At 38.9% G+C, this 21,649-nt stretch overlaps 1 protein-coding gene across 1 annotated transcript in view; it reads left to right on the forward strand.

Annotated features, from left to right (window-relative positions):
- The window catches only part of TBC1D22A (TBC1 domain family member 22A), a 159,572-nt gene extending 147,546 nt beyond the window's left edge, over positions 1 to 12,026 (forward strand). The window contains exon 13 of the mRNA XM_021384663.1: positions 8,780 to 12,026. Coding sequence (XP_021240338.1) covers positions 8,780 to 8,908 — 129 coding nt within the window. The 3' untranslated portion in view covers positions 8,909 to 12,026. The remainder of the gene's footprint in view (positions 1 to 8,779) is intronic.

Consider the following 21,649-nt stretch of genomic DNA (forward strand, 5'->3'; position numbering starts at 1 on the left):
GAAGATTAACAGGAGGTTGTTCGGTGGAAGCGTCGCCGCCTATTTTTCACCAGTGTCAGAGCTGTCAGCCCTGCCTATTGACCAGCTTCTGAAGATGACAGCTGAGCCTTATCTGACTATTGTTATTTTTTTACTTTTGGCAAGGATTTCTTAGAGAACTTGGGAAGATTTTCAAACTAATTAATGTCAAAGAAGTCAATTGCATAAGACTGAATTTGCTAATGCTTTTCAGCAGTGAGATGGATTTATTTGTAGCAGTATATCTCAGATCGCAAGTAATTTTAAAGTATGACTCTTAGTTCAGAACAAGAAAGTGCAGCCGGACTGATGATGTTTAAGTACTAAATCATGTGCTCAACAAATAAATATATACTTATTATGTATTGATAAATATGTATTTAATAGGAAATTCATTACTTAGAGGGCAGTGAGGCCCTGGCACAGCTGCCCAGAGAAGCTTTGGGTGCCCCATCCCTGCAGGTGCCCAAGGCCGGGTTGGATGGGGGCCTGGGCAGCCTGAGCTGATGGGGGGCAGCCAGCCCATGGCAGGGGTTGGGGCGGGGGGCTTTAGGGTCCCTTCCAACCCAAACCATATTGTGATTCTGTGTATCTTTTCAGAATTACTACTTGATTGTGTTGCTGGAAGTAAACTGACAGCAGGAGAAAAAAGGGCTTTTACCCTATTCAGATTTTTTTTTAAGTATCCATGTTAAGATCGAGCAAGTCTAGTTAAAACTTCTCGTCCGTAGTTGATTTCATTCTGTTCTGATTTCTGTAACCTCTAGTCCATTGGCTAAGATGTCACAATGTAGAAAAGCAAGGTCAAACTTAACATAAATAAGAATAATTTCATAATAGGCAATTCTTTAAAAAGAAAATGTAATAATCATTTCAAGAATTTCTTGAAGGATAATTTAGGTAATGAGCAATACATAAATGTACAAGAAAAAACATTTTAGTATTTAATATACTAAGTTGAATTTTCACTATATCAGGAAATACTGAATTCAATTTTTTTTTCCCTCAAATAGTCACAGGATAGGATGCAAACTTTTATATCTCACTGATTTATGACATGCCAAGAATGTGCATCTCCTAAGACCTTCAGACTGGGTCTAGTGCAGGCTTAATCTTAATTGCTCCTACCAGCAAACAGATAAACCAGTGTTTCTGCATCTTCTTCTGAAGAATTTAAGTTCACCCATATTGCTTGAAATTGTGCCAAGTGGGAGGAAGTTACTCCAGTGACCAAACTCAAATGTTTTGTGCTATCTCAGCTATCGCTTTTCACCTCAGGAAACAATCAGCTGTACTGCAGAAGAATCTGGGTTCATGGAAGCCTCTTGACCTATATCTGCAGGAAGTGTTTCTTAAACTGCAGTTTAAGTTATTTCTTCCTACTATCTGTTTAATACTGGATTTTGAAATCTCAGCTGTCTCAATTCCAGCTGTGGCCAATATAAATGAAATGGTTTCTCTGACTCTGAGATGTAGGTAATTAATAAGAATTGCAGCACTCCAGAAATATAGTTCATTATTTGCAACCCCAGATAGCAGAGACAGCTGTAGAAATGACAAGTGGCAGCAGCATAAGGAAAAAGCTGAGCATATTGAAAGAGGAACTACAGTACTCAAGAAAGAAAAAAGAACTCACCTTAGAGCTCAAGTCCTACTTATTTGGGGTATTATGTATGAACAGCAAGGGGCAGAGAAAAAGGAAAGGCAGCTGGTAAGGCAGAAGAAGGTCAGTGAGGCTTGGCAGTGTGCACTGCACTTGTGTTTTCATGGCACCAATCTGCTCGTTTGTTCCCACTCTAATAACAGGCCAGAGGAGGAGGGCTTGGACAGAGCTGGGCAGGGTGTGCTTCATCTTGAGTCTCTGGGAAGAGGATCAGAGGCTAGGACAGCCCATTACCAACCTAGCAACTGCAGCAGTTGCAGGGGCTCAGCCAGGCACATCTTCACTGTGCAACACAGGAGAGGGTTGGAGTCAACGGATGAGATGCCCACTTTGTACTGGCCATTCATGCCACCTTTACCTTTCACACTTGGCAATCCCAAATATGAGCATTTTGAAAGGAAAAAAGGGATTAGATCATTCTTATGTTATGTATTTATTTTGTCTGTATGGTGATTACATCTGTTTGGTAAAAAAAAATAATTTGAATTGTCCAGTTCTGTCTGTCTCTATCACCACATTATAGAATTCCCCAGAAAACATGTTAAGATTTAGAATTCTGTTGAATGTGTGCATGTATGTGTATGCTTATTTCTGTTTTGTATTATCTAAACAACTAAATGAGCAAATTTTATGACACCAATTCGTTTGTTCCTTAGCTTGACTCAATATTTCCTCTAAATAAATTTTAGTAGTATCTCACTTCAATTGTTCTTTAAAAGTAAATGCTGCGGTCTAAAATTACAGGAACAACTTTTGAGGATGCATGTAACTCTCATGAAGAAGCAGTTTAATCAAATGGCCAGCATAAATTTTGCAGTGTTCCATATGTAGGTGTACTGTGTAACAATTACAGCACTTGTTCAAAATAAAGCTGTTAGCAATTCCTTATTAAATAGTAAAAAATTATATATAAAGCTAATTTACCTTCCATTTAGTTCTATGCTATCGTAAAGTCTAATACTGTTAAGCTCCTGATCATAAAATATAGTAAGACTGCAGGTTCTGCCTATCAGTGCAAAATAGAGCTGTTGTAGACCAGAAGTATTCAGACCATAATTACATTGTAGTTAGCAGCAGGAAGGATTAACAACTCCTGAAGAAAAATACTATACTTTAGGGTTGCCCTGATTTGTTAAATTAACAGACTGGTTCTCAATTTTGACTTTAAATACTAACTATTAATTTCCACAGTGTGTCTGAGTTTGAGTTTAGGTACTGCTGTTTTTCCATTAGCTAGAAATAAAAACTCTGTTATGTTGCTAGTTTTTATGTTCAGTTAAGTTAGACATGCGACACAGCAATAAGCAAAAGGAATTGGATGGAAAGCTCCTGTTGTTAGACCCAGAATGGCAGATGCCACCTTCCCTTCCATCTTTGCAAGACGGACCTGGAGGCCCATCTCCTTGTTGTGGATGGAGCCCAGTCCCTGGCAGTTTCCCACGTCCCTTTGGGCTGACTGATATAAATGTGCAACGTTTGTTTGGAAGTCAGCACGATGGTGCTGGGTCAGGAGCACTGCCCTTGTAGAGGAGGAGATGGGATGTCACAGAGGAAGTGCACCAAGAACTCAGTGTCAGAGAGGCAGGGTGATCTTCCTGGCTTCAGGGAAAAATGGTGTGTGTGGCAGTAATACAGAGGTCAGGTCCTAGTAGGGACCCATCAATGAGTTCAGCTCCTCATCCAGATGGATGAAGTACAAGTGGATTAGTGGCTGCCATTGCTTGTTTATGGCACATACCAGCTGCTATTGCCCTCAGCTGGCTGGGATCTCTGCAGCCAGAGAGCTGTTGTTTCCTTCATAAGGCAAGCTTTGAAGGTGAGCACTAGATACAAAGAGGAGACTTAGAAACTGAAAAAACAATAAAACACAAAACCCTCAGCTTGGAAGTGAAGAAGCGCGTTATAATTGTTAGGGGCGATAGACTAAAACAGAGATGGGCACTGTGAACACCTGTGTAAACTAATTGTATCTTCCAGACCCTGGGAACATTTAGCCTTAATGAAGAACAAGACAAAGTATATTTTGTTATTTATGAAATAGTTTGATATATTTATACATTGTTTTAAAGGAGTCATTTTTTCCTTTTCTTGGAGAGAAAATAGCAGACAAATCATACCTGTAATAGTGAAGAAGGTTAATACATGGGAGGCTATCACGCAGTTCCTCTTCTGCGAATGGAACAGAAAATTGGCTACAAACAATCAATGTTCTAAGGAGTGGAAAAACACTAGGATGCATTCACAAACAGAAGAAAAAGAATAAAATGTGTAGCGACTGCACTGTGTTCTACAAAATCCATATACAGGAAAAAAATAAGTTATCAATTTCCTTGTTTTGTGGTAGTTTTGTGGATTACATTGAGTGTATTTTCTCTGCCCATGTTTCTTTCCTAATTATGTACTGCATTATATTCTGGGACTAAATATTCTTCTGTTTGTGAGTTAAGTATATTTAGCATTCTTCTATCGTGCTTTTGGATTTCTTTTCTAATTAAGCCCATGTCCCTTAGAAAATAAAATACTAGAAAACTTCAGTGTGGAAGGGACCCCAGGAGGTCTGTAATGCAATCTGCTGCTGAAAGCAAGGCTAGACACAGAGCTAGAGCAACATTTTTTCTTGTACTTGGTGGGGGGAGAGGAGCAAATCTGTGCAGCTCCTCAAACTTCCTCTACATCTTTCCTCTAAATGTTGCTCCTGCGCAGAGACTTGTGTATTCCCAAAGCTGGCTCAGTCAATCAAAATAGGCAGTAAAGGAATCACTGTGATTTCATTCTCTGCTGTGTTAAAGTTTTTAACATTTTGAAAATACTCTTATTTTTCTCTAAATCTTACACCGAGGTACGAATAAACAGGAATTAATTTGGAAGGGTTTTTGTAAAGGTTTTTTGATTGTATGTTTAAATTAAAGTTACACCATAGGTTGGAAAGTAGCTGCTGGTTGTATTCATCTCAAATACCCATGATCCTTTCCCAGTTGGGAAGAAACCTGCCACTGTCAGAATGGCAAGGAGGGAGGGAGGGTGGGAGTGCCTCTCTCCAGTGTGCCATGAGGAGGGAAATGGGTGGAACTAGAGCCGTGCTGGCAGGCAAGCTCATGGCCTAGGCCTTAGCTGAAGAAATGAGTGTGGCAGTTTGGTGCAGGTGAAACTTGAGTCATCTATTTGCCAAACGTAAAGGTTGAAATTTATGCTGTATCTGTTGGAGTTGCAGCTAAAACATAAACAAACTTTGGAGTGGGATTTTGGAAACCCCAGCTCTGCTGATGATCTGCTGGCTGCCCTTGGGCAAGGTAGTTTCTGCTGTCCTTAGTTTTGTCTGAGGGAACTAAAAATACTGATGTGAAAATGCTTTACATTTCAAAAGCCCTGTATGAAGACTAGGTGGCATTATTGTCACATTTATTTTTGTGACATTGCTAAGGGGTATTAAAGCTGATATTCTCAAAGAACTGTTGTGGTTCTTTTACATGAATATTACATCTGATAAAGGGATGGAGAATACAGGTATTACCCACTGACAACCACTGCTGCAGTTCTCCACCTGGGCCCTTTTCACAGCTGACCCAAGCTATTAGAGCCTTCAGCTGATAGTTGACTATAGCAGCTTGTGGCTCTGGCTCTTGGGATTGCTAGTTTACCTGTGTCAGTCACAGGAGACGATCATTATAACAGCTCAGTGTTAGACTCCTGTCAGTGTTACAAAAGATAAATTAGTTTAAGAACAACTCCTAAGCACTGCTAGAGAGTAAATACATGGAAGTGGTGTAAAGTCTTATGCGGTATTGGTTTTCTTGTGTGTGACACATGGCACCAGGGTGTGAATACTCACTGACTTCTAACAATATAACCCACCAAATTATGAGAACTTGAGGTGCTGAAAGTGAGTGTTTAAACTACTTTAAAATCTTCTAGCATACAATAATATGAAAGATGTTAAAATGATAGCTGGGGAAAGATGGAGGTTATAGTTGCTTGGAAGTCAACTTCATCCTACAGCCAGATCTAACAACTAAATCTATCAACTCAAATTACCTTAAGTGCTTTGAAAAGGATGACAACTATTTTTATTTAAAGGTATTAAAAGCCACTGTTAAGTGATTTTCTTCTCAAGTACTTAATTTTAAGCTGTGGTCTTGGTCACTAGTACTTCTGTTAAAACATTGCCGCCTTAACTGCTAATTTTTGATGGACTGCTACATAATGAATTCTGCAAGTTAGGATCAATGGAAGCGGGTGTGTGTGGGGAAAAGTGCATTTTTGCTCATTTAAAAAAAATGTAAAATTTGGGAGTGGTGATTGTTCTGTTTCCACATACAGACATATTAGATAATTTTCATGAAAAAATACCTGCTCAGATAAGTGGTTGTAATTTGAAGCAACTGAATTAAGTGTGTAAAGAACATCAAGATATTTTTCAGCCCTTCAGCCTTGATAGTTGGTGAATCATTTCAGTGAAAACCGGAAAGTATCTGACGGATTCCCCAGCCAGGTGACATTACAATATGATTTAAATTAGGCAGAAAATACAATTCTTGCAGTGATATTTTACAAATACTGCTTTTTCTTTCTTTTTTTTTTAAACTTAATTTTCTTGCTCTGAAATATATCAAGCAGTTTGTCAGCAGTGTGTTTTTCTGTTAAGTATCAGCCCAAGTTCATAATTCAGCATATTTCAAAGAGTGTCTCATATATTTTAATTCTGAAAGTAAATAAGAAAGCAAATTTAACCAGTTAGCATGGATGCCTTATTTGCACAAGGATTCAAATGGATTTTACTTTTTATTTATAAGAATAACAATTAAAATGGAATAAATACTCTTGAGTCATTATTCATACGGTCATCTTTGCTCTTTTGCAAGTATACAGTGTTAAATCGAGCAGCTTTAGATCATCTTCTCATGGATTCTTGCAGATATTGATTATCGTATGTTTGTACTTTTCAGAACCTAGGACTTTGGAGAGTTTTCTGTTTGCTGTTACTTATTTACTTATTCATTTTTAAGCATGCTGCATATTCCATATTTGTTTGTTTCAAAATTCTACTTTGTACTTTCAACTACTTTGTATTTTCAACAAGCTGAAGAATACATTTCTATCTCAGACACTTTTGAAGCTCATTAAAGTAATAGATCACAGATATATAAGCCACATCTTAGCGAATCACTCAAGCAGTGTTTCATTGTGTTGGCAAGTTAGGCCACTTGGATTTGTAACACATGTTCACTGGTCAGTCTTTGTGTTTGAACAGTTAAGGAATGATCTTTTTCCCTTGATAACAGTGGCAAAATGCTCAGTTAAGGGGGAATGTGTTTTGACAGTCAATGCATTACTCTGCCATTTCTTTCTGTATTTGATTATGATGAAATTATGAATGTTTGCAATTTATCATAGAAATATTAAACTAGTTCTTCATCGATAGTGCTACTTCTCCAAAGAATATCAAGGAAGATTAAAATGTTTGAGGTGATTGGCAAGTTTTTGTCAAGAGTCTCAGACTTCGTGATCAATTGTAATTTTGAGAATGCATCCAGTTGTGCAACTCCGTGCTCTGGAGGCCAACAATACTTTGGATAAGCAGCAAAACAAATAGATTGAATGACCTTTTGTTGTTCATTAATGGGATAGGAAGAAAATTCTTTTTTTAGATAATCCTTTCAAGGGATCCTTTGAAGCTCAGTCATTGGAATTCGATCGCTGTGCGCCATCGTTCAGTATAGAACTACAGCCCTGGAGTTTGGGTCTACCAGAGATTGCATATGTTTATTGTTGCTGCAATAAAACATGTGCCCTCTGAAAGCAGGAATCCACATTGTAGGACCTTTTAAAATAAATTCAGATTATCATTTGAACTTGCTTTTATTTATGAAATTTCATCTGTATAGATATATCATCTATACTGAAAGAAATTAATTTAAACTAGTAACTCTTTCTTGCTGTACTATATACATAGCACACCTAGCAGCACTAGAAAAAGCCAGATATTCTCCATGTTTGGATGTGAAAAGACTAATTACAGTTACTAACTGTAACACTTTTGTTCATGCACTGGACTAACCTGGATTTCTAAGTAAATATTAGATTCAACGTTGATGTGCAACGTAGTCAGCGACAGTGTTTTATCTGTGGCTGTTTGCCTTACTTTCCTGGTGGAGAGGTTATAGAAATTCTTAGGGATTAAACATTAAATGAATATACTCTAGCTTGTTAAAGAGGAAATGTGAATGTGCATCTTGTTCATACCTAGCATAGCGATGCAGAAGCAATCTGGGCCACAGGTGTTACAGACTGAAAGTTACAAACTGTCTCCCAGTTAAATGCAGAAGACGTGTGCAGTTTTAAAGACCTGTACACAAAAGAACATGTGAAAACTTCAAGAGCTTGGTTGGACCTGGCAGGTGTGTAAGAAGTGTCACGGTGCTAAAACCATATAGGAAATAGGATAAATCTGAGGAGAGACTGGTCCTGAGTTAAACCATTTTGGACTTAGCTCAGAACTGAGTTTCTGGTACTTTTTTGTGTGCTGCAACCTGTGAGAATTGTATCTCAACTACAAGCTATAAAATGAGAGTGATAACACTATTTTCATTTTAGAAGCATAAGATGATGGTTCTAACACAGTTCATGTGAGTTCTTGTTTGTTTGAACCCAGCAAGGGATTTCCAACCTTGGTCAGGCATACTGCCAATATATACTCATACAAGGTAATGCAGGTAAATACAGCTTACCTACCTCTCACTTGGAGATTGTAAATTCTTTCACTCTTATGATACACAAAGAAACTGAATTACTTCCTCTTGTTATATTTTATTTTATTTTATTTTATTTCTGAAGACTTGAAAATAGACGTAGATCAGATACAACTAATAGCTTGTTTCTGATCTGAAAGATTGAATAGCAAGTATTTCTTGCTATAAAAGTTATAGGAAAATCACTTAAGGGGTTCTCAGGATTGCTTGGGATACTGAGGTGCTGCATACATGTAAGTAATCATTCTATAATACATAGCTATTATAGATATATTTATGTATATATATATAGCTATAGCACTTGCATTTGCAAATATACATTAATTTCCTTTTTTTCTCTGTTTCCAACTAGGAATTGCTGATATTTTTACAGAATTTGCCCACAGTACACTGGGGAAATGAAGAAATCAGTGTACTCCTAGCAGAGGCCTACAGACTGAAGTTTGCGTTTGCGGATGCCCCCAATCATTACAAGAAATGAATGCAAAGAGCCAGAAATTAAGACCAGTGTGTTCTTCAGTATTATTGCATCTGTTGTTATGATTGTGATTTCAGCTCATTGCTCTTCCATTTGAATTGAGATGACCATTAAAATTGTGTTGGAATTCGGAAAATGAGAACAGAATACCGAAGAAATGGACAAAAAAGGATACTGAGTAAATGAATGAATTTAACTTAAAAGAGAGAACTTTTTTTGTTCAGCATGAAAAATTAATTCAGACGTCTGTCACATAATTGTCTTCTTTTTTTCCCCTCCTGCAATTCAGTGAAATGGAGTTGAATATATGTTGAGCAATTCTTATACATACCTGAGTCTTAAAATTTCTTACAGAATGATTTTGTGATTGCTTCGTCGCTACCTGTCATGACTTTATCAGGCAGTGTGAATTACTTACGTTGGGTAAAAAAACAAAGCTCTTCACAGTCACAAAGACCATTTGAGGAGCAAGACCTGTGTTCTGAGGTCTGATTATCACCAGGAGGATGCTGATATTCTCATACCATCTTTCATTGTTCCACGGAGTGAGGTTATAATGGAGTGATATAATAACATAAAAGGTTGGAGTGGAAATTGGTGGCATTTTCTAAACATTATTCAGTATCGTTGGGTGTTGTAGAAGGTTTTTAGCCATACAAAGAAGTGACTTTATGCCTAAGACTCATCAGTAACACTAACATAAATTCCTCTTTATATATTCTGGAGTGTTTTTAAAATATTGAATGGAAGATGTGGTATTGTTATAATAATTAAAGCCTTTCTTTCAAGGCCTTTCAGTTTTTCATTATTAGAGTTCACTTTTAAGAATCTTATTAAGAAGCTTGGTTTACAAAGTAAGATATATTTTTATCTCAGTTGTTGCCTTATTCTCCATTTCTAGCGTATTAGAAAAGGAAAATGAATATATCTGTCCAAAGCTTATTTGTTAAATAATTTAGTACCTTTTTTCTTATTATTCAGAGGAAGCGAGAAGATATTCCCAGTAACTGTACACACAGCTCACTTTTACAACATGAGCAGAATAAAAATCCTCTGTGACTGTGCAGAATGAAAGCAGTGTTTCTTGAAATAATTGTGGGATTCTGAATAATTTCTTTAAACTTACACAATTTAAGTTCAGTATTAATTCTCAAGAAATCTTTTCAGATATGAATTCTCTACTACATATAAATAAAGTCATGTTAATTTGCGCCTGCCATAAACACATGGGTTATTAAGGGTGAGACTTGCAATGAGCAATATAGTAGAAGCTCTGAACGTTCATCAGTTCAGTTCTATTGTTGCAGAGTGTCACACAAAAAGTGTAGTGCACTTTAAGTTTGGGAAAGAAAAGATTTTCAAGAGGTATTCTCATATGACTTGTTATTGGAAGCTTATTTTAAAGTTCTTAAAAATACACAGATATGTATTTTGATGAAAGCTTTCTAGACATATTAGTTACATTACTTATTTTAGGGGCTTTAGTTCTTGACATTGACTTTATAATAAATAATAAGGTGTTTCAGGGTAAATAGAATGAAATACATGTGATAACGATATCTGTATTTTAAAATTGTATGAACTCTTTGTTAGAAGAGAAAGCAGCGAATGAATTCAGAAGCAGGAGGGTTTGCTGACAAGGATGCGTTTCTGTTCCGCTGACATCAGCTGGGGTTTTCAGTTATGTTGGCCACACATTGATGCCTCCTGGATTGCGCCGTGCCTGGAGTCTGTAGTGGGGCTGCATTTCTGAAGTGCGTGCACGTTGTTTCTGTAAGCTCACGGTGACATGCTCTGATGTACTGAGATTTATCTTTATGTTTACACAGAATGTCATATTGTGCCTAACAGTATCTACCAATAACAGAGTAAAAGAAATTTATGACCATTTGCTTTAGACTTAGTATTCGCATTAATTTGTTAATAGCAAAGCATATTATTGTAACTAGAGAGAAGACACACAGCATTAAATGTACAATGTTGTACAAGATTTCTATAATAATTATTATTTTTTAATTGAGATGTTATTTAGGTAGTTACATGTAACATTGAAAGTTGACCCAAAGTTGTCTGCAGTGTCAGATGCTTCTGCGTAACGTACACGAGACTGGATGCATAAAATTCCTTAATCGGGTCCATGCAAGTTGCCTGCCACGTCTTCCAAATTCAGCAGCTATCTCTGAATTCCCTTGGAAGAAAGCATTACCATGGTCACCTTTACTACTGTGTCTGTGTCAGAAGTTGAATATTGTACATGAGCACATTGCTTTTTAAGGATAGTGAGAAGTTTGCTCGTATCAGCACTTATTTATATAGATACAGAATTTTCTGGAAAATAAGACATAGATATATAAACAAAGTTTATGTATCTATGCAGATAGGAATCATTTGCAGTAAATAGACGGCCAACATTTATGTAAAATTTCAAATGTTTCCATACTTTTAAAATTTCCATAAAATGTTTCAGTAAAAACAGAACCAACCAACCACATTACATTGAGCAGTTGTACATCTCAGGAAGAATGTCATTCCAAGCATAATGCTACATGGAAAAGGAAGTAGCCTTATCATTGTTACATCCCATGTGCTTTTTGTTTTTCTTTCAAAATTCAATGTTCAGAATATTGTAAAATTCCTTTGTAATATGTATTTTCTTATGAAGGAGGCATCTGGACACATCACTGGTGAAACCAGGCAGTGATTTCCTAGAACTGATATGAAATACTGAAATTGCAGTGTCTAAAATGTGTTAAAGGATTTCTGTAATAAAAGTTTAAACAGGAATGTACAATGTAAACAGATTTATGACTACAGTATTTGAAATATGTAAATAGTAAACAGATTACTCAAGTATGTAAATACAATACACGGGATAGGATAGAATTGTAAGTTTGAAATCTTATGTAACACTGTAATATGTTATAAGAAATTAATTGCATTATTTTTTTGCTCAGTTCCTTATGGAAAGGCCCATTAATTTGTTTTTTACTTCAGAACTGTATAATAAAAGTATCTGAGGTTCCATTGTATGCTTCTGACAAATATTAACACTGAGGCACTGGTTACAACTCTACAACTGATGAAAGATGAGGAAATAAATGCATATTTATGAAGTGCTGCATAGAGTGGAAAGCTTTTTTATTGTTTTCATCAAGCGCATTGCGTAATACATCAAAGTGTGGTTTTGGTGTGTTTGCTTATTTTTTATGGTCTCAAAACTCTTTATCACAACAGCAGATGCAATTGGAAAAGCTCTGTTCCTGGGTATGTTTCTACAACTCTCTGCCCTTGTGTCTTATAGATTGTGCAAGTTAATGAGGCAGACAACTTCCAGAGGTTTGTCTCTGCATGCGCCATATACAATGCAAGGCACTGAGCGTTTCCTGCAAAAAGGGAATGAAGATGAATTGGATCGAGCAGTGGAATTAAATGGGGGGAAGCAAGTAAGGGAAAAGCGAATAGAGCGGCAGAGAAATCTGTACATCTCGGGTTGGTGAGGAAGGAGAGGAAGCTTCAGCTCAGTGTTGGGAAGCAGCATGAGGTGGCAAAATGAGCAATAAATTTGGAAATGTAACAATGATTTGATTAGATTAGCAAGCAAGGAGAGACGCCTTGCTCATCTGGGGAGCTCAAGTCCCTTTCACTAAGGAGAGTAGTCTGAGACTTCCAAAATAAGATGGATCGGGTGAGAAAATAGACAAGTCTACCGATATGGAAGGCAAAGTTACTGGCTTCTCTGTTTCAAAATGCACACAGCATCTAAGGAAAAAAGGGAGGCAATGGGATGCGGTGGGCAACCTTTCTGTTATGTGATTGGGTACTGATGAGTTATAATCATGCTGGATGAAATTTGGTTCTCTCCATTTGCTATAATCTTCTGAAGATCCTGCAGAAAATCAACAAGGGAAGATTCTTCAAAGACTTCCAAAAGCAGATGGTAGTAAAGGTCCTGAGGTCTCACAGAGTGGTGGGACACAGCCAAATGCCATTTGATTATGTTCTTGTACAAAAGCAGCTCTTAATATCTATCTTATGTATGGGTAGGCATGCCTGAAGTGAACTGCAACAACAACAAGGGCTTTCCAGAATTCCAGTCTCCACTTCAAATCCCTTCTTTGTGAACATGATGGGGGTGAGGGGAGGGGAGGTAAGTGCTTTGTAGTGCTTTAAAATCTTTGGAGATGGGAAAGCAGAGAGGAGGTAGAAAAGCTCCCAGTCCAGCATTGGTGCATGGCAGATGCCATGCCATGGGGAGAAACTCCAGCTCCAGTGGTTCTGTTCTCTGCATGATGGAGAGTGAATTTCCTGAGCAATACAATTACAGATGGATTCTGGTTTTGTAAGTTAAAACTAAAACCTTGCATCCCATCTGATTTTTCAATCTTAGCATAGCTGAGGCAGCACAGGAGTAACTAATTAAATTGCTATGGCACTATGTCAAAGAACCTTTTAACCTTCAAAGTCTTTTGCATGTACCCCACAAATGAGTCAAGACAAGGGGCCAGAATTAATAAGAGGCTGGGAGAGATGTGACACTATGGGAAGTGCCTCAGAGTGCTCTGAAACTTCGACTCCTTTGGCCAAAGGAGTTTCCTGCAGAATTCTGATGAGAACTGATGTGCACTGTCAGTAAACACAGTGGCTTGAACTGGACTTCCACATTTATGCTTGTGGACAAACTTCCTCCACACAGAAAATTAAAGTCTCTAATTGTTACCATTAAATATGCAGATCTTTGGAAACTTACAGTCCAGGCACAAGCTTAGAAGTCAGAACTAATACACAGAAAGTTTTTCGTTCCTAGTGCAGAATTGCCTAGAAGCGTATGCCAGAAAGTGCCAAAATGTCTACTGGAAATCTGCCTTTGTTATCAGCCAGGTAATAATGATTCTGTATTCCCTTTAATTTCTGATTTCTAGAAAGGATGGAGACAATGTACTTCTTGAAGTATTTGAACAACTTCATCATCAGATTGAGGATCCTGACAGAGAGCGTTTTGACATTCAGGATATTTATTTTCATCTTCCTGCAGAAGGAACTGAGATTTCCAGAGAACAGTGCCTGCTACAGTCCATTTGATTAATTCTGCTCGCTGTTTTAGCAGCATCAAAAATACGGAATAGGTAGCTGTCATGACAGCTCACATGAAGTAACACGATGCCCAGGCTTATCAATAGTTAGCTGGATATCTCACTCATAAAATGTCATTTTAGCAACTAAGGCAGCTTGACAATTTTTCATCATCTTTGGTCTAAAAAATAAAGTCAATAACACAGGCTCAAAGCAGTGCTCATAGAAGCACTTTTAGACTTCAGTTAATAATAGGATGTGTAGCCGGAGAAAAACATGTAATCCTGTACCTGCTTGATCATGTGAAAAATGATCCTAAGACATCCATGTGGATTTGTTGGAATCTTACAAAATATATGACCACACGGAAATAAATAATGCAGCTTTTGCATGCAAGATTAAAATAAGTTGGCATGTCGGTAAAGAAAAGATTTTCTTGTTCTGTGTTTTCTCAGATATTTTGCCATTGATGCATCTGTGGAAAATTTTCTCTAAGTTTGAAAAAGGAGTGCATTTGTCTCTATTGCTGCCATCAGAACACGGGGCAGCAGACATCTCTGTGTGCAGGTGAAGCGGTCATTATGTTCTGAGCACGGAGGCTACTCAAGAAACCTGGCATGAATGTTGCAAGGGTGAGGGCCAGCCGGTGGGTGAAGGTGCGCAGTCATCCTCCGTGGTGTAGAAGCAGCAGCAATTCACATCACGCTGACTATACTTCTTCCACTGTCTGGGAAAGAGGAAGAAGAACAAAGCTCATCTTTCCCCATCATGGTCACGTGTGTTTGTGGAAACTCCTGTTCTTTATGGAAAAACTCTGAAAGTAAGACAGAACATGCTGGCAGATTAATTCAACATTATAACAACTATAGCCAGCAAAGGATACACAAATCCAGCAAGCACTGCAGAAGAAAAGGAGTGAGTACAAAAGTCTGATCCATCCTTGAGATGTCCAAGGATAAGAGCACTGGTTAAGTGACCACTTTGTCATGTCACATGTATGCAAGCTGTTACCTTTCCAGTTTCCGTGTCAGAAGTGCAGACCTCTACATGTGAGTTTATCACACTCTCTTTTTGCAGTCAATGAGGAGAAACAGGTCCTTCCCCGTGCCTTTCCCTGTGCCTCCCAGCAGAGCTCTGAACTATGCTAAGTAAATGGTACCTTCAAGGTTTTTCTGCCTCCCCACTGGCACTACAGGAGTCTGGGGGTGAGCACATATTTAGATGTTAGTGTTGCCATTTTGATATTTTGAAGTCAGTTGAATCAATCTCAATTAATTTGAAATATTTCTGTACAAACCTCAGAAAGAAACAAACATAAATTCTGTCAAATGCATTTTAAAAATGCACACTTGAAGTTCAAATTTTATAATACGCATGAACCAAATAAGCTATAATCTGAAGGACACATATTGGCTTGTTTGGTGCGGGCACTGTACTGTAACGCCAGCCTTACTTAGCTATGCTTTAGCTGCAGCTAGATAGCGGCTCAGCCCATTAGCTTGCTGTTTATATTTGCTATCTTTCCTGCTGTGAATAAACTATAGCCCTGTAGCACAGCCAGAGAAAAAGCTTAGTATCCTTGCATGCAAATTGAAATGAGTGAAAAAATAAATGTTGACAAATTACTTCATTTTAAAATGGGATCTTCGCGCTGGGATTTTCTTCCTACCACTTGTTATGTAAATAAATATTATAGGCTGCCAGGAAAAATTTATAGCAGACAATTTCCCATTGTGTCTGACCAAAAATAATAGTAAAGGTAGGGTTTGCTAAAGTAGCATCCAAAGTATATAAAATCTGTTTGAGGCAGCATGGAAGGGAAAGATCCTACTTCAAGATAGGGCCATGCATTTCTCGGCGTCCTGGAAGAAACTGCCAAATGCTATTGGGAACTTTCAGCTGGGAGTGAGGACCTGAGAAATGCTCAAGGGACATCCTGCTTAGCTGATCAGATCCTCAAACCACAAATTAACATGAAAATGTGTTCATATTCTCTGGAAGACACAAACACCGTGCCAGCAACAACTTCACTATTTCTTGACTGAAGGTGTTCTTTCAAAAAGCAAACAAACAGAAACCCAAACAACAGAAACAACAAAAGAAACTCAACCCAAGTAACAGAAAAGTGAGCAACCCACCAGTAATGTGTTATTAATCCACAGAAAAAAAGAGCAACTTAATGATTGGTAACTACACCTTTTGTTGAAGAGTACAGATACCAAACAAAAGCATTAGCAATTGAAACTAATATTAGAGATGGCTGCTCAAGTTTAGCATGAGTTCAACAACTATCCAAAAACTACTTGCCTATAGTAGAAGGTGAGATATGGTGCCTACGTATCAGAAGTGAGACTAGTTCTCACAGGCTTTCTAAACCTTGCATTCATCTATGGACTTATATTGTTTCTTCAAAAGACAAAATAGAAAATAAGATTCCAGACATACCAAGTATTCATATCATAGAATCATAGAAAAGTTTGGGTTAGAGGAGACCTTAAAGCCCACCCAGTTCCAACTCCCTGCTGTGGGCTGGTTGCTGCCCACCAGCTCAGGTTGCCCAGGGCCCCATCCAACTTGGCCTTGAGCTCCTCCAGGGATGGGGCACCCAGAGCTTCTCTGGGCAGCTGTGCCAGGGCCTTACTGCTCTCTGAGTAAAGAATTCTCTCCTAATATACAATCTACATCTCCCCTCTTTTAGTTTAAAACCATGTCCCCTTGTCCTATCACTATCAGACCATGTAAAAAGTTGCTCTCCTCCTGTTTATGGGCGCTCCTCAAGTACTGGAATGCTGCAATGAGGTCTCCCTGGAGTCTTCTCTTCTCCAAGCTGAACAAGCTCAACTCCCCCAGCGTTTCTTCATAGGAGAGGTGCTGCAGCCCTCTTGTCATCTTTGTGACCCTCCTCTGGACCCAATCCAACAGCTCCACATCCGTGTGCTGGGTGCCCAGGCCTGGATGCAAACTGCAGGTGCGGCCTCATGAGGGCAGAGCAGAGGGGGACAATCCCCTCCCTCTCCCTGGCCACTCCTCTTTTGATGCAGTGCAGGATACTGTTGGCCTTCTGGGCTGCATCCTCTTGTTAGCTGGACACGATGTAGAAAGTTTCTCTAAGACAACAGTTTGAAGTTATCAAGAAGATTTAAAGGCAACTGCATCAATTTTTATTGACTGAGAATATTCTGACAATACATCTTTTCAGTCTAAATAATTGTTTTCAGTTCATTAAACTTCTCTAAGCTTTTCACATAGATCCTTCCTGACAGACAAGCCAACACCAGTTTTCATCCAAACTCTTGAGATTCCAGAAATTGTTGGAGAAAAAGGATGGTTCAGAAGGAACAGGTCCTGTAATTGCTGATGTTTTATGGAACTCATCCAAGGCATCTAGGTGGATTGCATTAAAGCAGAATGGGTTGATACAGCTACAATAAACATACATTTGATTTCAGACAGCATTGTTTTGGGATCCGGAGGCTCATTTGGTATAAGAATACATGTGATGGGCAATCTGTTGATAAGTACTACTAGCTATGTTTTAAACTCACTGCAAAAAGTCCCCTTGGAAACAGTGATATATACTTTTGGAATTTTTATCAAATCCCATTTTGGACCTTAAGTGTTAGAACTGTAAAAGTGTCTTCCTAGGCTTTCGTATTATGTAGTAGCTTTTTATTGTACTCAGTAAATATATTTGAGTGTTTAGTAATAGCTCAGACTTCAATCTCCACTTTTATAGAGTCTTCTTTATAAGCTTTTTACTTTTTTTCCCCACAGTAACAGGAGCTGCTGAATGAGGAAGTGATACTGCATCAGCTTATTGAAAAGCAAGTGATTTTAACTTCAAAAGTAATTGGTAGGTTTCTTTCTCACTTGGCCTGAGTGAAAGGATGTGTAATTCCAGGATCTGAAATCAGGTTCCAGTACCAAGATTCTTTTTTATTAACGGAAGAAAACAAATTGGGATAAAATAAAAAGTACTGATAGATCTGAGGCAGCCCACAGCATAAATTCTGCCAGTTTCTGAATGGAGACTAAGTGTTGCTAGTGTTTAAAGTGCAAATTAATTTCCTCTCTAGAGAAATGAAGTAGCTTAAAGCTATGAAAATCTCTTCCATGAGCAAGGACTGCTAAAGAAACTGCCAGTTAAGACTACTGATGGAATAAATGCAGCAGAGGAAGTAGATTGCAATTTATGGTGACTAGGCAAAATAGATCAATGGAAACAAAATACATCTGGAATTTCCCACCCTACAGTACAAGGTGAAGAGAAATAACCTGGAAGAAGAGAGAGAAAAGACATCAATGAATTCGACTGGATAATTATTCAAAGAAAAGCAATCCAATACATCTCCAAACCAAATAAAGGTACTGGCATAATTTGTATCACTTTGGATAGAAATATAAAAAATAAAATAAAATGAAGGAAGTCGAAGAATAATGTTGTCACCCAAAACCTTGCTGCCAGCTGCACTCAGCTGATCTCCTCAGGTTGCTTCCAGGGACCATGAAGAAACAAAGACAAGAAGAGAACTGACAACCTCTAACCCACATCCTGCTCAGGTCACTCTGGGAAAGCAGTGTACCAGGAGCTGAGACAGCCTGGCCAGCCACATGGAAATGGACAAAAGGAACAGCTCCCCACCCCACGCCATGCCATTTCCATGGGAAAATATGACTGGCACAACTCTTCTGCTGTTTGAACTAGAGTTATGCCCAGGAGCTCTTCTTGTCAATGAAAGACCCTGCCTTGGTCAATTAGAGACTCCTCTGTTACAGCTCTGTAATGCCAGCACCTTAACGTTTCACTGACATGCTCTGATGCTTCAGGAAGAAACACAGACTCCTGAAAAATGCAGTAATTTATCCTGCTAGACACAGATAGTGATGGCCACTATTTTGATGCACTGTTCTGCGCTGAATTCATGCAGGGATTTCGGTGCTGAAGTCAAAGTTTATAAAAAATAAAAGATTTCTCAGCGGTGCCAGCTAAACTCTAGCGGTTTGCTGAAATTGTATATGTGCATCTTGTGCTGCACATCTTCAAAGAACCTTATGCAAAGTGACTGTTATTTGAAATATTTCTTTCTTTACCCTGCTCTGTTTGGCAGGGATTTACTTCTTTGGAGAAAGGTAGCTGTACAAAATCTTATCAGACCATCTATGGAAACAGAAAAGCTCTTGGGGAATGTACTCATTTGTTTCTTTTGACTCAGGCTCACTGCATAAGCAGAAAAGCTGGGTGGGGGAAGCCAGCGCCGCTATTTTTATTGCTGTACATTTTGCAAACCTAAGCGTCTACCTTTCTTCCAAATTAAAAAAATATATATATCAATAGCTTCTGTGTGATTGAAAGAGAGCTTTGGCAGAGCTGCTGTGTGAAATAATAATAATAAAAAAGCTGTTTTAAAAATAGATCTCCAAATTTGTAGAGGTGTCTCAGATCTCAGAATGCTGTGGCTGCAAAAACACTTCAGAGCCGGTACACGGGAGGGCGCATCTTTCCTACGATTGCACAGAGCCAGAAGCTGCGCTCCCAGCAATCAGCTCCTGAGCAGTAAGCCTTTATTCATGAGCACGCCAAAGAAGACTTCAGCAATGAAGATTCTAGCTATAACATAAGCATGGTAAAAATAAACGTAGTCCAAAACCTTATGCCACACAGGAAGAGTCATATTATAAGCCAGCCTTCAGGAATGACTTGCTTTCCTTCAGTATCAGGGTCAGTCAAAAGAAATTTGCTTAACCTGCGATGATGCCATTTTCAGAAGCAGGGAAACCTGGCGTGTCTTTTCTCAACCTTTTTGGGGACTGGACAGACCTTGCAAGACCCAGCTGCAGGGGAGCGAAGCTGGCAAAACGTGGCCTTTAGTGTACTGCATGTTATGCTTTGGCATATGGGCTGAAATTCTGTGCGGGAAAACAGAGCACTGAAAACATGCACCATATGGTAAAATCAGTGAAATAATAGCAGCAGTAAGACATAATTCTCCGTAGTAGTACTGCGTCTCATTTAAGATGTATATTATTGGATGTCCCAGTCAGAATTATGGTCCTCTGTGTGAGGTATTTGACAATCACTTTGCCTTCAGCAAACAAAGCTGGGAAAACAACAAAGACTGGGATTTGAAAATCCCAGCCTTCAGCAACAAACAGCACAAAGCACAGTCTCATAGCACTTTGTAAATGCCTCTGATCATGGGGTTTATCACTTTCCCACCTGTATGTTCCTAATCTAGCTACTTAGCTTCTGCAAGCTCATTCAGAGAGTGACTATCTGAATCCTTCAGCTGTTCTCCTTGAACAACACCACAGGGCCAGATTTCGTGTCTGAAACTTGGATCAATCCTGAAAGAGGAGGAGATAAAAAGAGTGTGTAGGGATGAATCCCATCTAAAATTTCTGTGGTTTCTTGGTTACCATGACATATTGGCCAATGGTGTGACAGAGCAGAAAAGCAGGGTCATGCCCCTGCCCTGTTTTTCCACAAGGCCTCCATGCTGCAGTGGGGAGACCCTGCCCAAAGCCTTGCAGAGAGACAGCTGGCCCCTAAAAGTTCCACTGCAGCACTTACATCACCTTGTCCAGTTTGAAGTCGTTTGTTCAGCCACCGATCACCTCTCAGAGCAAACACTTCAGAGAGGTTTTCTCTTGGTCTCTGAAATCGGGGGTGCCATGGAGCTGCGTTACCCCACGTCAGCACGCCAAGGCCTGGTCCTTGGGCATTGCTCTCAGCAGCTATAGCAGTGCTTCTGCTAAACCAGAGCAATCAATTAAACCCGCAGCAAAGACAAGCGAAGCCACCTGAAACATGCTGACAGATGAAGAGAGGCAAACAGATACCGGTAAGGCTCCAGATATGTTAAAATCTGCAAACTAATTGTTTCAGTAATGAGATAATGCTTCTAAGATGGCTGTTTGGAAATGCAATGGCCTGGAAAATGGAGGTCAACAGAACAACAAAAAGGACAACCAGCCTAGTTGAAAGAGGAGAGCATTTGATGGAAGTTATTTAATCACCAAACTAATTCCTTATCTGTTAAGTAGGGAATGCTGGTTGGGAATGCATTGGAGCGTGGTAAGTGTTGAAGTCCTAACAGCATGTAAGTTAGTCGTGCTTTGGTGTAGCAACACAGCTTCTGCAGCAGAAAGACTCCTCTAATATTGTTTTTCTCTAAAAAATAATAAAATCTCCAGGACCAGAAACAGTATCTAATAATAATAATGTTTTTGTTCAGACCAGGCTCACTTTCCATGTGTGGTACGCTGCCTTTATATTTTACTGTGTACTTGATGCTCTACCCTAGTGACTGTGGTCTGAAAGCTGATGGCAGGCTCTTTGGCCTGTCAGGAGACTGCCAGGCTGCGCTGGTATGTGGAGTCCCTAATCCTGGTAAGGGAGATGGTGGGCTCCTGAGTTCCTTGCCTGAAGGAGCCTGTGAATGCCTGCACATTGCTGCTGAGCTCCTCCGCTGCCCCACAAAATGACCCTGTTAAGGTGAAGTTTAAAATGCTCAGATGAAAGACTGTCCTTTAGAAAAATTCCTCCTGTCAAAACTTGTCACTATGTCCTATAGCTCTGCTGCACTTTAACCTGGCCTAGAAAGTGTTTAAGTAGTAGCAGAGTTTTCAGTGTCTTACCATCGTTCTATGGCATCATGTCATGTAATTCAGACC

This window comes from Numida meleagris, chromosome 1, assembly GCF_002078875.1.
Source record: "Numida meleagris isolate 19003 breed g44 Domestic line chromosome 1, NumMel1.0, whole genome shotgun sequence".
Taxonomy (NCBI): domain Eukaryota; kingdom Metazoa; phylum Chordata; class Aves; order Galliformes; family Numididae; genus Numida; species Numida meleagris.